The 16,847-nt window shown below is 42.5% G+C and overlaps 1 protein-coding gene across 2 annotated transcripts in view; it reads right to left on the bottom strand.

Annotated features, from left to right (window-relative positions):
- The window catches only part of LOC122555319 (uncharacterized), a 74,410-nt gene that overhangs the window by 30,668 nt on the left and 26,895 nt on the right, over positions 1–16,847 (bottom strand). For both annotated transcript variants that reach the window (XM_043701190.2, XM_043701189.2), the window contains exons 4-6: positions 15,574–15,685; positions 3,777–3,929; positions 568–735 (exon numbers count right to left, since the gene is read on the bottom strand). In XM_043701190.2, coding sequence (XP_043557125.1) covers positions 568–735; positions 3,777–3,929; positions 15,574–15,685 — 433 coding nt within the window. The remainder of the gene's footprint in view (positions 1–567; positions 736–3,776; positions 3,930–15,573; positions 15,686–16,847) is intronic.

Here is a 16,847-nt window from a genome sequence, read left to right as displayed (position 1 = left end):
GTTATGGGGGAGAAAGTCACGAAAGTGAGGATGAGGATTATTAGATCAGCCATGATCTTACTGAATGATGGAGCAGACTTGATGAGCCAATTGGCCTACAATTGCTCCAATATCTCGTGATCTGATTAAAGTGACATCTTTAATAAGTGACATCTTTAATCTTCCCAGCAGATGGTACTCTCTCATGTTTATCTGTGCTAAACTTCACTTGCCAATTATTTGTCCATTCTGCAAATTTAATGTCCTCTATTATTTGCTTCTCAGTCTCGAATATCCCTTCGTCCAATCTAACATCATTCTTAAAGTTAGAATATTGGTTAGGGATGGTAAAGTAATGTTTAAGCAAAAATATTGAATGTATGTATGCAGTGGTTGACAATAAGGCTTCGTAGATGGAAATCACAAATAGCATTGCTTTGATATTAAAACCATTTGAGTGTGGAGAGAGATAGCCAAATTTACTAACAGTAACCAATATATTTTAAATGTTATCCATCACAATTGTGAAACTCTTGCTAATCAACCTTGCAGTAGACATCAGTAAAAAAAGCACAAGGCATTACCTACCAGAAACTGCATCATACTCTGCTGTAGCTCCAGTGTTTAGTGATGCAGTAAAATCGTGCTCCATTAATCTGTATAGAGTGTCGCTGTCTTCAAATTCTTTTGCAGTCAAAGGGCTTAAAAACTTTTTGACCATCAAATCTTTCGCTATGTCAATTGCTGCAGCATTTTCTATGTTAAATAAAGATCCATCAGCAAAAGATACAAAGTATTCATTGTTAAATGCTCAATAATCCAAACACATAATAGATTCAAATGTTAAATTAGTATTTTTGCTTTTACACATCAGTTTTCCCTACCATTCCTGTGTAAGGCACCAGTGCAGTAAGGTTCTAAATTTTTCCTTTACAGATATTGATGGCTGGTTTACTGCCCAGTCCTTCACCCTTCCCTTCATGCAATGGGAAGAAAAGAAATTCCCTTTACTAGTTTGTTCTTGAAATAAATCTTTGAACTAAAACTTCCATGAAAGGGATTTCAGCAATACAGAGATTAGGAGTTGAGGTAGAATATGAACAATGATCTTATTGAATTTTGAAGCAGGTTCAAGTGACCATTTGGCCTACCCAACTTTTCATGTTCCTTTAGCCTTTTTATCTTTCCTCTAGGATCATCTTCTTTCCCTTTTTCCTACCTGGAAATCTGTAACTGAAGAGTTCCTTGAGAACCTAGCAAATATGTCACTTGCATAACAAAAGACTACTATAATTAATAGCTCAGCATTGACACCATTATCCCAAGTTCTTAAAAAATTCATTCATGAGATGAGGGCATTGCTTGATAGGTCAGCATTTATTGCCCATCCCTAATTGCCCAGAGGGTAGTTAAGAGTCAATCATATGGTTGTGGATCTGGAATCACATGTCGGCCAGACCAGGTAATGGTGGTGGTTTTCTTCGCTAAAGGACATTAGTGAATCAGGTGGGTTTTATGGTCATGGATTTGGATGGATGGTCATCATGACTCTCTTAATTCCAGATTTTTATTAGAGTCATAGAGATGTAGGATTAAGCCTGTCTCCAAAATATTTATTACCTTGGTCTCTGGATAAACAGTCCAGTGGTAATACCACTAGGCCACTGCCTCCCCTAAATTGTTCACAGATTGATATAGGAAACAGGAAACAAATTGGAGTTAAGGCAACAATCATACTGACCATGATTCTACTGAATGGCAGAGCAGGCTTGAGGAGCCAATTGGCCTACTCCTGCTGCTAATTCTTCTGCTCTACATTATGTAGAGCATTCTACATTTGGAAATTGGAGTGATAGGAAATGGAACACCATTCCATAATGTTCACATTCAGTCAGAATGAAGCATTCCATACAGCAGAGTCAAATGCAGAATAAAAAGGTTCCTCCACTCTATCCCACCTCTATTTGTTCAGCTACGTAAAAATGAATTTTATGGCTTCCTTTTTGTAATCGAATTGGTGAAAGACACATTCTGTTTCAGACTAATTTGCTTTAAAATGGAACCCCAGATATTAAGAAATTATGTACTAAATCTACCAGTTTTCCATTCCAGTCATTCAGAACTGGACACTCCATTCATAAAATGTTCCAAATCAAAACACCAGGTATCAGTTCATGCTTAAAATAGCCAAGTGTTTGTGTAAAAGTTTGAATGAGGCACTTCTTAATAAAAAAGTGTCAAAATTAGGTAGTTGAACAAGAAAGGAGGTGCATAACACTGCGGACTGAATTCAAATTCTGACTACTTTTGCTTTACAATGCACATTGAAAAATATTTTTTGTTTTTGATATCTCTTTACTGCTATTAACTTTTTAGAAGCACAAACGAAGATGATCATCTTGATTCGCAATGGATCTGTGAAAACATTAATAGAGCTATGTTCGGGGATTCTTGTAAATAACACACCAAGTACTACAAAATGAAATGTTGTGTTAACGAAACAAGTACCAAAAGAGCCAGACTTTGTCTCTTTTGACCCTTCCATCACAAGCCCTCAATCTGTCACCCTGCCATCTCAGTATTCACATGCAAAGAAAATGATCCACACTGTATCCATTACCAATATTGTCTCAAATACCCTTACATAGTTTTTCACTTTACAGGTGGTGGAGATTCCTGCTTTTCCCAGCAGAAGGACTGTCGAAAATCCCAACTTGTTCTGGGGAAGGAAGCTGTCAGCTATTTAATGATCTGAGGAGTGTTAATTGGCCTGAGATGGGTAATCTGCCCCATCTGCGGAGAAAGTCCCATGCCTGAGAGCTGTGGAACAATGTAATAGGAGGTAGCTCTCTGCTGTCCCGTCCCCACCCTTTTCCTGCCCCATGGTTAGTGCTGGTATTGGGTGCAGTCCTCAAACAGGAACAGAATGACAGGTAAGTTGGAGGGAATCGGCAGGAGATGTCCTCGTGGGGCCCATGATAAGAGGTCTGAAAGAGTGGCAGGGAAGTCGCTGGGTGCACAGATTATGAGTGAGTTGGAGGAAACTCTGATCAGAAGGAGACTTTTCCTCTGCTCCCTCCACCCCAAATTCCCACCTGGAGGCCCAATCAAGTTATATCAGTCACAGACACCTACCACGTGGAAAAAAGTAGCGAGATGAAGTGAAGTTCCCAACATTTTGCCACTGGATGGCCGCAATTGGCAGAAGGGTGTAAGAGACTTCACCTGCTGTCCATCATACAGGAGAATGTTCACATTCTGAACATTACTAGCCATCTTCGCTGTTGAAAGTGGCCCCCCGTTCCCTCCCTAACTCCATGTAAATATCAGATTCATATCTCAGTTTCTGCCTTATGCCAGCTGAAACTGGTGCTGTAAACAATGCAAGGTTACATTAGGCGGTTGGAAAATTACAGGCAGATTTTTTTCTAAAAAGTGCTGTGTCATGCTGCTGTGTGGCACAAATCCAACATACTGTTGAATTGAACAAAGTACAGATTTGGAAAGAACACTTTGTTATTCACTTTAATTTTAGAAAAAACTTACTGTTTCGAACAAAAATTTATTCCCTTAAAAATTGTGCTCATAAAGCATGGACAAAGAACTTTTCATTTTGATGAATTAATTGCGGCACCTGAGCTTCTTTAAACATACAACTTGATGAAACTTCTCAGAATTTTAAAATGTTATCATTGCACACAAGCAAACCTCTGTATGCAACTGAGAGACGGGAAGCGTTTGTTTGAATGATTTTTCAAATCATGGTGTGTACAAGAAGCTTCACCGAGCTGACTCACCAAGATTTTTGACTTCCATCAGCCAGTTGACTAATTTCTTCCCAGTGAAGGTATTTTGATGCATTTTCAGACAAGACCAGTGATTGCCAATAATACCACTTTCCTTGAATTCCAAGATCAGGTCCGCATATTCATCTCTTTTGCTTTTCAGTTCTGTAAACCAAGTAAAATATTCATGCATTTTCAGGTATAGGTGCATTAAAATCGCTTTAAAAGCATTACCTGATGAAGCAGCAGCGCTCCTAAAGCTTGGGATTTAAAATATATCTGTTGGACCACAAGCTGGTATCGTGTGACTTCTGACTTTGCCCACCCTACACCTCCACATTTTATATTAGTTTTCTCATCAGCAAATACAATCTGGAATAATCAGACATTTGGGGACAGATTTGGGCTGGCACGGTGGCTCAGTGGTTAGCACTGCTGCCTCAAAGCACCGCTGCCTCAAAGTACCAGGGATCCAGGTTCAATTCCAGCCTCAGGCGACTATCTGTGTGGAGTTTGCACATTCTCCCTATGTCTGCATGGGTTTCCTTTGGGTTCTCTGGGTTCCTCCCACAGTCGCAAAGATATGCAGGTTAGGAGGATTGGCCATACTAAATTGCGTATAGTGTCCAGGGATATGCAGATTAGGTGAATTACCCACGGAAAATGCAGAATTACAGGGATAAGGCATGGGATGCTCTTCAGAGGATTGGTGTGGACGCGATGGGCCAAATGGCCTCTTTGCATACAGTGGGGATTCTACAAATTTGATTTGTGGTCCAACAATGCGGTATAGCTGAATTGTCAAGTGCAAATTAAGCTCAATAATGAATGCTTGTCCCTGTCAATCACACTTCTGTTTCAGGTCATTTATAAGCCCATTTAACTTTCAAAACCTAACACCAAAACCAAAGTTGTCTTCTAGCCCTAGCCACCTCCTCTTCACCATGTATATAACCGTCTCTAATCAAGACAGGTCTTCTTCCTTGAAAAGAGGCATGAACAGTCCCCATCCTGCACAACTCTTTGATTGAGCTTGTTCTTTCTTTGAACAACATCCACAAAATCTAACCACATAATTATTCCATCAAATCAGGTAAATTTCTGTCACTCCAGTTATGATGAAATCCATTTCCAGCATTCTGCAAGAATATATTCGTCCACGTACATTCAATTCCAAGGGAGCTCCATTTGACTGTTTCAAAATATTAATAACATGCAGTTCTGGCCAGCATAGGGAAGGGTACAGGCTTACTGCAAGGTTTTCAATAGCTCAGTCAGGACAGTTTGGAAATGACTAAAGAAGGGTTAAAAAATTACAGGAAATTACAGAAAGACAGACAGAGGTAGGACCAATGTTGGAATGTTGCAATTCACTGAGAAAACAGTTGAACTACTCAAGATGCTGTGTAGTGGAATTGGGAGGCAGCCAAGAGCAGTTGAATAACTTCCTACTGGACCTCAGGAAGCTGTAATAAGAACCAGCAGGCACATAAGTATTGGAGTTAGGACTCAGGAGTTGAGAAAGGTGGAAGGTCACTTGCTCTGTGTTGGGAAAAGGGGTGAAGGACTTAGAAGACGCCTGTGAGCACTAATATTTCAGACAGTGTGGTGGAAAAGCTCACAAAATGTATATGTTTGGTGTAGCTGAAAAACTGTGGAAAACAGGGAAAAAGAATTCCTCCAGGTCAAAGGTGTGGCTATACACACATGCATGGGTCCTAACCACACATGCCTCTTTTTGGAACATTCACTGTTCCAGTCCTACTTGGGCACTCCACCCACAAATCCTTCCCCAGAACATCAACAATGTCATTCTGCTCTCGTCCTGAATTGGAAAGTTCATCAATCTTACTTCTATTTTCCATCCTTGCCTCACCTTACTTGACTTCAGTGTTGCCATTTCTGGGGATAAACTGTATATTCAATATCCATTTCCCATCTAATCGCAGAAGGTAACACTAGCCCTTTCAACTCCTCCTTCCTCACTCTGTCTCTGAACCATCTGAAACACCCTCTTGCTCCAGTACAGCAATATACTCCTTAACCAAGATTACTTCCCCCTTCCTTTCTTTTCTATCTTTCCTGAATAAATTATACGCAGAAATATTTATACCCAGCCTTGCCGTTCGTTGAGCTAGGTCTCTGTTATTGCTACATCATATTTTGACATGGCAATCTGCACCTATAACTTCCAGTTCTATTTACTGTACATTGGGCATTACATAGATGCACAATAATTCTGATTTGGATTTGATATTTTTCTCCCTTTCTCCAACTTCACCTATTAATTTATTATTCTCCATGCTAGCGCCAGCTGTATTAAGTATTCTTTAAGTCCTGATACTCTCTGGTAAGCTCTAGTAAATCTGAGATAGAGACGTTTCTGTTAAGCAAAGGAATTAAGGGATATGGACCAAAGACAGTCATATGGAGTTAGGCGACTGATCAGCCAAGACCTTACTGAACGTTGAGACAGACTCAAGGTGGTAAATGGCTTACTCCTGTTCCTACATTCCTCTACTATTCTCTCTTGATTCCCAGATCCCTGCCAAGTTACAGTCGCACTGCTGCCTCACAGCGCCAGGGACCCAGGTTCAATTCCAGCCTCGGGCGACTGTGTGGAGTTTGCACATTCTCCCAGTGTCTGCGTGGGTTTCCTCTGGGTGCTCCGGTTTCCTCCCACAATCCAAAGATGTTCAAAGTTTGTGAGAAGATTTGTAGCTCAGGTGCTTGTTGCTGTGGTTCTGTTCGCCGAGCTGGAAGTTTTTGTTGCAAACGTTTCGTCCCCTGTCTAGGTGATATCCTCAGTGTTTGGGAGCCTCCTGTGAAGCGCTTCTGTGGTGTTTCCTCCGGCATTTATAGTGGCCTGTCCCTGTCGCTTCCGGTTGTCAGTTTCAGCTGTCCGCTGTAGTGGCCGGTATATTGGGTCCAGGTCGATGTGTTTGCTGTTGGAGTTTGTGGATGAGTGCCATGCTTCTAGGAATTCCCTGGCTGTTCTTTGTTTGGCTTGCCCTATAATGGTAGTGGTGTCCCAGTCAAATTCATGTTGCTTGTCGTCTGCGTGTGTGGCTACTAGGGATAGCTGGTCGTGTTGTTTCGTGGCTAGTTGATGTTCGTGGATGCGGATCGTTAGCTGTCTTCCTGTTTGTCCTATATAGTGTTTTGTGCAGTCCTTGCATGGGATTTTGTACACTACATTAGTTTTGCTCATGCTGGGTATCGGGTCCTTCGTTCTGGTGAGTTGTTGTCTGAGTGTGGCTATTGGTTTGTGTGCTGTTATAAGTCCTAGTGGTCGCAGTAGTCTGGCTGTCAGTTCGGAAATGCTCTTTATGTATGGTAGTGTGGCTAGTCCTTTGGGTTGGGGCATGTCCTCGTTCCGTTGTCTTTCCCTTAGGCATCTGTTGATGAAATTGCGAGGATATCCGTTTTTGGCAAATACCTTGTATAGGTGTTCCTCTTTTGCAACAAGAACTTCCAGCTCAGCGAACAGAACCACAGCAACGAGCACCCGAGCTACAAATCTTCTCACAAACTTTGAACACCTACGGGCGAGAGACGCTAAGACAAGCCAGGAAATGGGAATCCTGCGCTAACCGCCTAAGCGCCACATACGAACAACTCCAGTTCCTGCATGAATGCCGAAAGAATCGAATCCTTCCACCAAGTGTCAGATACAGACCGCCAGTCAACAACCCACAAGCCAGAGACACAGCCAGACAGAACGGACTCAGGATGATCCAGGTAATGATTACAGACGCGCACAACCGACTTCACAGATACAGACAAGAAATTGCGCGCCAAAAGTCGTTAATTTCAAAAACCACTAATCAGGAATGGACCCGGACCATAGAACAGGCTGTCACCATAGGACAGAACAGGACTACACACCGCAAAAAAAACGGCACTAAAAGAAAAAATGGCCAAACTAACACACAACAAAGAGGACACCACAACACACACCTGGGTTAAAAACCTCTCCCACAGACAGCTCACAGACACGGAAAGAACAATACTGGCCTAGGGACTCAACTACAACCACAGGGACGCCAAGACAGCAGACTTCCTAGCAGCACTAGAATGCATACTCGGGAACAATGGACTGACAGAAGAGACACAACAAACAGTGAGACAAAGTATCGTACCCCTGATAACAAGGAAAAGACAAACACATAACCTCAACACCAAGGAGGGGGAAGCACTAAAATCACTAAGAAACGATAAGAACATAATCTTACTACCAGCAGACAAAGGCAGAATGACGGTCTTCCTGGACAAAGCAGAGTACATCCAAAAAGCACAACAACTACTTGCAGATACCAACACCTACCAAAAGAGGGAGTTTGACCCCACCCCACAGCTCACCAATAGGATAAACAACACGCTGAGGAACCTACAAAAAACGGACAGATAACCAGGTCTGACCTACAAAGAATGAAACCTGAAAGCAACAACACCCCCAGATTCTATGGTCTACCTAAAGTGCACAAACCAGACATCCCACTCAGACCCATAGTATCACTACCAGGGACACCATCACACAAACTGGCTAAAGAACTACAGCAGAAACTGAAACACCTGGTCAGCGGATCCAGACACTCTATACAATCAACACAGGAATTCTTGGACATCATCAGATATATACACAAAGACAAGGAAGAAACCATGGTCTCATTCGACGTAACAGCACTGTTCACCTCTATTGACAAAGCCCTAGCCAGAGAAACAATAGCCAACCTGCTGAACAGACATAACAGACAACAGGACGTTGAACCCATCAACATAGACGGCATACTTAAACTACTGGACTTGTGCCTCACAACACACTTCACATTCAACAACCAGATATACGAACAAATCAACGGAACACCCATGGGCTCACCGATCTCGGGACTCATAGCAGAAGCAGTAATGCAAAGGTTAGAACAAACAGTCTTACCACAAATTCAACCCAAACTCTGGTCAGATACGTTGATGACACCTTTGTAATCATTAAAAACACGGAAATAGAGAAAACACACCGGATCATCAACTCCACACTCACAGGAATCCGATTCACGAGAGAGGAAGAAAAGGACAACCAACTCCCATTCCTAGACATGAGGGTACAGAGAACACCAAACGGAGAATTCACCACTAAGGTACACAGGAAAGCCACACACACAGACCAAGTCCTGAACTATGAAAGCAACCACCCCAATACACACAAACGAAGTTGCATCAAGACACTATTCAAAAGGGCCACAACACACTGCAGCACACCAGAACTGCAAAAAGAGGAAGAGGAACACCTAATCAAGGTATTCGCCAAAATCGGATATCCTTGCAATTTCATCAACAGATGCCTAAGGGAAAGACAATGGAACGAGGACATGCTGCAACCCAAAGGACTAGCCACACTACCATACATAAAGAGCATTTCCGAACTGACAGCCAGACTACTGCGACCACTAGGACTTATAACAGCACACAAACCAACAGCCACTCTCGGACAACAACTCACCAGAACGAAGGACCCGCTACCCAGCATGAGCAAAACTAATGTAGTGTACAAAATCCCATGCAAGGACTGCACAAAACACTATATAGGACAAACAGGAAGACAGCTAACGATCCGCATCCACGAACATCAACTAGCCACGAAACAACACGACCAGCTATCCCTAGTAGCCACACACGCAGACGACAAGCAACATGAATTTGACTGGGACACTACCATTATAGGGCAAGCCAAACAAAGAACAGCCAGGGAATTCCTAGAAGCATGGCACTCATCCACAAACTCCATCAACAAACACATCGACCTGGACCCAATATACCGGCCACTACAGCGGACAGCTGAAACTGACAACCGGAAGCGGCAGGGACAGGCCGCTATAAATGCCGGAGGAAACACCACAGAAGCGCTTCACAGGAGGCTCCCAAGCACTGAGGATGTCACCTAGACAGGGGACGAAACGTTTGCAACAAAAACTTCCAGCTCGGCGAACAGAACCAAAGATGTGCATGCCAGGTGAATTGGCCATACTAAATTGCCCATAGTGCCAGGTGCATTAGTCAGAGGGAAACGGGTTTGGGTGGGTTACTCTTCAAAGGGTCAGTGTGGACTTGTGGGGCCGAAGGGCCTGTTTCCACACTGTCGGGAATCTAACCTAAAAAAAAAACCTAAAAAACTAAAACTGGTCCATGCCAACCAAAATGTCTGCTCACGCTAACCTCATTACCCTACACTTGGCCCATATCTTTCTAATCCTTTCCTATTCATACATTTATTCAAATGCCTTTTAAATGCTGTTAATATACCTGCCTCGACCACTTCCGCTGACAGCTCATTCACTATGCGTACCACCCTCTGTGTAAAGAAGTTGCCCCCCAGGTTCCCTTTTATTCGTTGCCCTCTAACCTTAAACTGATACCCTCTAATCCTCAATTCCCCAGCCCTGGGAAAAGACTAAGTACATTCACCCTATCCACGCCTCTCATGATATTGTACACCTCTATAAGGTCTCCTGTCAGTCTCCTATGCTCTTAAGAAAAATGTCCTAGCTTGTACAACCTTTCCCTGTAACTCAGACCACTGAGTCCAGGCAACATCCTTGTAAATTTATTCTGCGCTCTTTTCAGATTAATAACATCTTTCCTTTAACAAGGTGACCAAAACTGAACACAATACTCTAAGTGCGGCCTCACCAACGTCCTGTATAACTGCAACATAACTTCCCAATTTCTGTACTCAATGCCCCGACTGATGAAGGCCAGTGTGCCAAAAGCTTTCTTCACTGCCATGTCTACCTGTGACTCCACTTTCTGAGAACTGTGAACCTGAACTCCAAGATCCCTCTGTTTCACTACAGTCCCTAAGGCTCTACCATTCACCATGGAACTCCTACTTTGATTTGACTTACCAAAATGCAACACCTCACATTTATCTATATTAAACTCCATTTGACATTTGTTGGCCCGTTTCCCCAGCTGATCAAGGTCCTGTTGCAATTTCTGATAACCTTCCTCACTGTCCACAATGCTGCCTTTTTTAGTGTCATCAGCAAATTTCTAATGATGCCTTGTATATTCTCATCCAAATCATTGATATAGATAACAAATAGTAATGGGCCCAGCACCGACCCCTAAGGCACTCCACTAGTCACAGGCCTCCAGTCCAACAAGCATCCTTCACTATTACCCTCTGTTTCCTACCATTAAGCCAATTTTATATCCAAGTTGCACCTTAATCTAGATTCCATATGATCTAACCTTCCAGAGCAGCCAATCATATGGAACCTTATCAAAGGCCTTACTGAAATCCATATAGACTATGTCAATCAGCCTGCCCTTGTCAACCATCCTGGTCACTTCATCAAAGAACTCTAGCAAATTTGTGAGGCATGATCTCCCACTCATAAAGCTATGCTGATCACTCCTAATCAAACCATGTCTTTTCAAATGGATGTATATTTTATCCCTCAGAATCTTCTCAAGTAACTTACCTACCACAGATGTTAAGCTTACTGGTCTATAGTTCCCAGGCTTTTTTTGCAGCCTTTCTTGAATAATGCATAACATTCACTACCCTCCAGTCTTTCTGGACCTCACCTATGGCTAACGATGATGCAAACATATTAGCCAGGGTCACTGCAATTTCTTCTCTAGCCTCTTGCAGTGTTCTTGGATCTATCTGGTCAGGACCAGGAGATTTATCCAACTTCATACATTTTAATACATCCAATACCTCCTCTAATGTGATATGGACTGTCCCCAAGACATCACCAGGTTCCTAAGTCTTCATGTCTTTTTCCATGGTAAACACAAAGAAGAAATATTCATCGAGAACCTTGCCCACCTCCTGCGGTACGACACATACATGTCCACTTTGGTCCTTCAGGGACCCTATTCTTTTTCCAGTTACTCTTTTTCCTTTAATATATTTAAAGTACCTCTTTGGATTCACTGTAATCTTCTTGGCCAAGGCTATCTCCTGCTCCCTTTTCGACCTCCTGATTTCCTTCTTCAGTAAATTCCTGTATTCCTCCTGGGATTCCCTCGATCCCAGCTTCCTGTACCGGAGCCATGGTCCAAAGATGTGCAGGTCAGGTGAATTGGCCATGCTAAATTGCCCATAGTGTTAGGTGCATTAGTGAGATGGAAATGGGACTGGGTGGTTTACTCTTCGGAGGGTCGATGTGGACTTGTTGGGCCGAAGGGCCTGTTTCCACACTGTATGGAACCTAATATAATCTAATCTAATCTTTCGGGTCAAAACCTCAATATCTCATCAACTAGGGCTCCCTATTCCTGCCAACCTTGCCCTTCACCCTCACAGGAACATACAGACCTTGAACTCTAGCTATCTCACTTTTAAAGGCCTCCCTCTTGCCAGAGGTTCCCTTGCCTGCAAACAAACTACTCCAATCAACCCCTGCAAGCTCCTGTCTAATTCCATAAAAACACTGGTTAGAATTGGAACCAGTGGACCAGTTTTGTCCCTCGCCATAACAATTTTACAATTAATAGAAACATGGTCACTGATCCCAAAGTGTTCCCCCACTATCACCTCAGTCACCTGTCCTGTCTACTTCCCAAGAGTAGGTCGAGTTCTGACCCTTCCCGAGTAGGACCATCTATATGCTGCTTGAGGAAACTTTTCTGAAAGCACTTAACAAATTACACCCCATCTAAGCTCTTAACCCTCTGGCCGTCCCAATCTATGTTAGTAAAATTAACATTCCCTACTATGACACCCCTATTGTTCCTGCAAGTCTCCCCAGTCTCCCTGCTATTTATTCCTCTAATTCCCATTGACTATTTGGGGGCCTATAGTACAACTCCAATAATGTCACAATTTCCGGCTTATTTCTTAGCTCCACCCACAAAGCCTCACTGGATGATCTTTCAATTATTTCATCTCTGATACATGCCTTAATCAAAAATGCAACTCCCCATCCCCTCCTTCCACCACCTCTGTCCTTCCTAAAGAAACTGTACCCTGGCACATTAAGCTACCAGTCCTGTCCCTCCCTCAGCCATGTTTCTGTAATGGCTATAATATCCCAGTCCCACTTATCTATCCACGCCCCAAGTTCATCGGCCTTACCTGTCAGCCCTCTTGCATTGAGATAGATGCCATTTAATCCAACAGGCATTCCTTGCTCCCTATCATGTTCCAGCCTGACCTGTCTCTTCAACTTACTATTTCTGATTACTATATCTCCTTTGAACCTTGTATTTGCCTCCCTGATGCTGAGGATTCCTCCCCCCCTGCCAATCTAGTATTTCATTCAGCCTAGTCTAGTGTATTCACTGTTGACAATGTGGTCTCCTCTACATGGGGAGACAAAACAAAGACTGGGTGGTCACTTGATCAGTTTGCAAAATGACCCACAGCTTTCAATTGTCTGTCATTTCAACACATCTCTGTGTTCCCATGCCAACATTTCTGTTGCAGGTCAACTACAGTGTTCCAACAAGCCTTAATGCAAGCTCAAAGAACAATATCTCATTTTCTACTTGGGAACCCTGTAACGTCTAGGACTCAACATTGTATTCAACTTTTGAGCCTGATTCCATTTTTCATGTTTTTTTTACACCCCCCTCCCCCCAAACCCGGTCATGTTAACAAATGAGTTGCTTTTAGCACAGTCACCCACGTCCATGTACTCCTGGGCCCATTGTCACATTATGTGGGTTGCATTCAGCATAGCTTAACCCATTTTCTCATTTTTAGCTCTTTTTGCCACTTATTCAGCCTTCCTTCTCTCCTGCTATCCTTCATCTCCTTGTTTACCTACCTCTTTCATATCTCCCTCTGGGCTCCTTCTCTACATATCTGCACACCTCTCCCCCTTCGCCCCAACTGTCCTCTTCTCCTGTCCACTCCTTCCCCTTCTCTCAATGGACTGAAAGGCATTTTTCTATACAGTTCTAGGACTCTGTTTCTAATTTTCCACATACCTCGTACCCCATTAAGGTGAATCATTTTAATATTGCTATTCAACAATAATATAATATTTTATAAATTGTGGCATCCTTCATCCATTCTTGAATAGTTCAAGATACATTTAATACTTTTTAGCTTTTGAATATTCAACTAATTATAGACTGAATAGAAAACAAAATTAGACACAACAGCCTGTCATATTTGGTTGGTGTACTTACCTTACATTTAGAAGCCATGCCTGACAAATTTGCTAGAATTCTTTGAGGAAGTAATGAACAGGTTAGACCAAGGAGAGCCAATGGATGTTATCACCTGGACTTCAAGAAGGCCTTTTGATAAGGTGCCGCACAGGAGGCTACTGAGTAAGATAAGGGCCCAAGGTGTTACAGGCAAGGTGCTAGCATGGATAGAAGCTTGGCTGTCTGGCAGGAAGCAGAGAGTGGAGATAAAAGGGTCCTTCTCAGGATGGCAGCCAGTGACAACAGGTGTTCCACAAGGCTCAGTGTTGGGACCACGGCTTTTCATTTTATACATTAAGGATCTAGATGAAGGAACTGAGGGTATTCTGGCTAAGTTTACAGACGGTACAAAGATAGATAGAGGAACAGGTAGTATTGAGGAGGTGGGGGGGGGGGGGGCTGCAGATGGATTTGGTCAGGTTAGGAGAGTGAGCAAAGAAGTGGCTGATGGAGTACAACGAGGGAAAGTGTGAGATCATGCACTTTGGGAGGAAGAATAGAGGCATAGACTATTTTCTAAATGGGGAGAAAATTCAGAAGTCTGAAGTGCAAAGAGATTTGAGAGTTTTAGTCCAGGTTTCTCTCAAGGTCAACTTGTAGGTCGGGTCAGTAGTTAGGAAGGCAAATGGAATGATGGTATTTATTTTGAGAGGACTTGAATATAAAAACAGGGATGTAATTCTGAGGTTCTATAAGGCTCTGGTCAGACCACATTATTGTGTGCAGTTTTGGGCCCCATATCTCAGAAAGAATGTCCTAGTCTTGGAGTGTGTTCAAGGAAATTTACGAGAATGGTCCCAGGAATGAAAAATTTAACGTATGTGAACGTTTGAGGACTGTGGGTTTATACTCAATAGAGTTTAGAAGGATGAGAGGAGATCTAGTTGAAACAACCAGAATACTGAATGGCCTGGACAGAATAGATGTTGGGAAGATTAGATTAGATTAGATTAGATTAGATTAGATTACTTACAGTGTGGAAACAGGCCCTTCGGCCCAACAAGTCCACACCGACCCGCCGAAGCGTAACCCACCCATACCCCTACACTTACCCCTTTTACCTAACACTACGGGCAATTTAGCATGGCCAATTCACCTGACTTGCACATCTTTGGACTGTGGGAGGAAACCGGAGCCCCCGGAGGAAACCCACGCAGACACGGGGAGAACGTGCAAACTCCACACAGTCAGTCGCCTGAGGCGGGAAATGAACCCGGGTCTCTGACGCTGCGAGGCAGCAGTGCTAACCACTGTGCCACCGTGCCGCCCACAAAGATGTTCCCATTGGTAGAAGAGACGAAGACCTGAAGGCATAGCCTTAGAGTAAAGGGGAGACCCTTTAGAACAGGGATAAGGAGAAACTTCTTCAGCCAAAGAGTGGTGAATCTATGGAATTCGTTGCCACAGAAGGCTGTGGAGGCCAAGTAGTTGAGGATATTTAAGACTGAGATAGGTAAGTTCTTGACTATCAAGGGATCAAAGGCTATGAGGAGAAAGTAGGAGAATGGGGTTGAAAACTTATTAGCCATGACTGAATGGCAAAGCAGACTGGATGGGCTGAATGGCCTAATTTCTGCTCCTATGTCTTATGATCTTAATAGTTATACTTAGTATATATGTTACCTTCCTTTCTACTTACCTTCAACTGGTGCTTTTTTTACAGCTGCTTCTGGTTCAGGGATTGGAGGTGCATCGGAAGGTACTGGATTATTCTTAACATTGTCAATCAGATTGTCCAGCTGATCTGGTGACTGGTGAAAAAAGGAGTGATTTGTAGTCTCTCATTACTGTACTGCAGTAATCGGAAAAAAAGGTACATTGCAATGTTCATTTGTAGAACTGCTCATAGTTTTTAACCCAACAGAGAGCTATCGAGACAATCATACAAACAAAACTATTCCTACAAAGGGCCATTCTTAAGATATTGTCATCAAACATTTCAAATTGTTTGAAATTTTTCGTCCACAAGACAACATGCATTCTATTAGGTACCTCTAAAATAAAACTTCTTATCTTTGTGCTGCCAACTATTTAGTCATTTATTTTTATCCTATTCCATTTCTCTATTCACTCCTCCCTTATTGAGACAATGGCAGCATTAACGTAATAATCAGTTTGCTACTGTAATAAATTGGAACATGGAGGAGGAAGTAATGAAATCTTGTCAGAAAGGCAGGGCAACAATCATGGCATGTTTCAACCTGCATGTAGACTGGAAAAGTTGGAGGGGTCTCAGTTAATCAGAAGTTAGTGCATTCACAACGTTTTTTTTATTGAATCTGCACCTCCCCCATTCACTGTTCATTTTCATATTTTTGGAATTAAGGTTACCTCCAAAGCTCTGAGGAAGGGTAATTAAAAATGTTAATTTTCCACAGATTCTGACTGACCTGCTATTCCAGCACTTCCTATTTTTATTTAATTCATATTGCTTTGCTCTTCTGTGAAAATCACTGCATAGTGACAATGTAAACAAGATGTTTAACTACAAGTTATGTTACTTCTTCGTAATCAATTCAAACAGTATTACTGGGAACATTCAGGTAGTAAAAGTGGAGAGAGAAACAAAAATGTTGCCTGACCTGATAAGTTGCACAGTTTTTGTTGCCTTACACATTCCTGTTCAATAATATGTTGCACCAAGAAAGGCAGAGTCAAATGAACCTTAATGATTTCAAACATTTTATTTTGTCAGAACAGGTTGAACCAGTTGATTCAATGGAATGGATATCTGTTCTATCTGCTGATGTTGCGAGATACATGAAAGATTAAAACTTTCTATATATTAGACACTATTCACAAACTACAATATTGGAACATTGCTTTGCTTTTACATCATCAGGTGAATTGACCATGCTAAATTGCCCGTAGTGTTAGGTGAAGGGGTAAATGTAGGAGAATGGGTCTGGGTGG

The sequence above is a fragment of the Chiloscyllium plagiosum genome, unplaced genomic scaffold (genome assembly GCF_037043375.1).
Source record: "Chiloscyllium plagiosum isolate Xiang-an unplaced genomic scaffold, Cpla_swu_hap1 HiC_scaffold_12, whole genome shotgun sequence".
Classification (NCBI taxonomy): Eukaryota; Metazoa; Chordata; class Chondrichthyes; order Orectolobiformes; family Hemiscylliidae; genus Chiloscyllium; species Chiloscyllium plagiosum.
The sequence above is the reverse complement of the archived record's forward strand: the minus strand, read 5'-3'. Positions and strand labels throughout refer to the sequence as shown.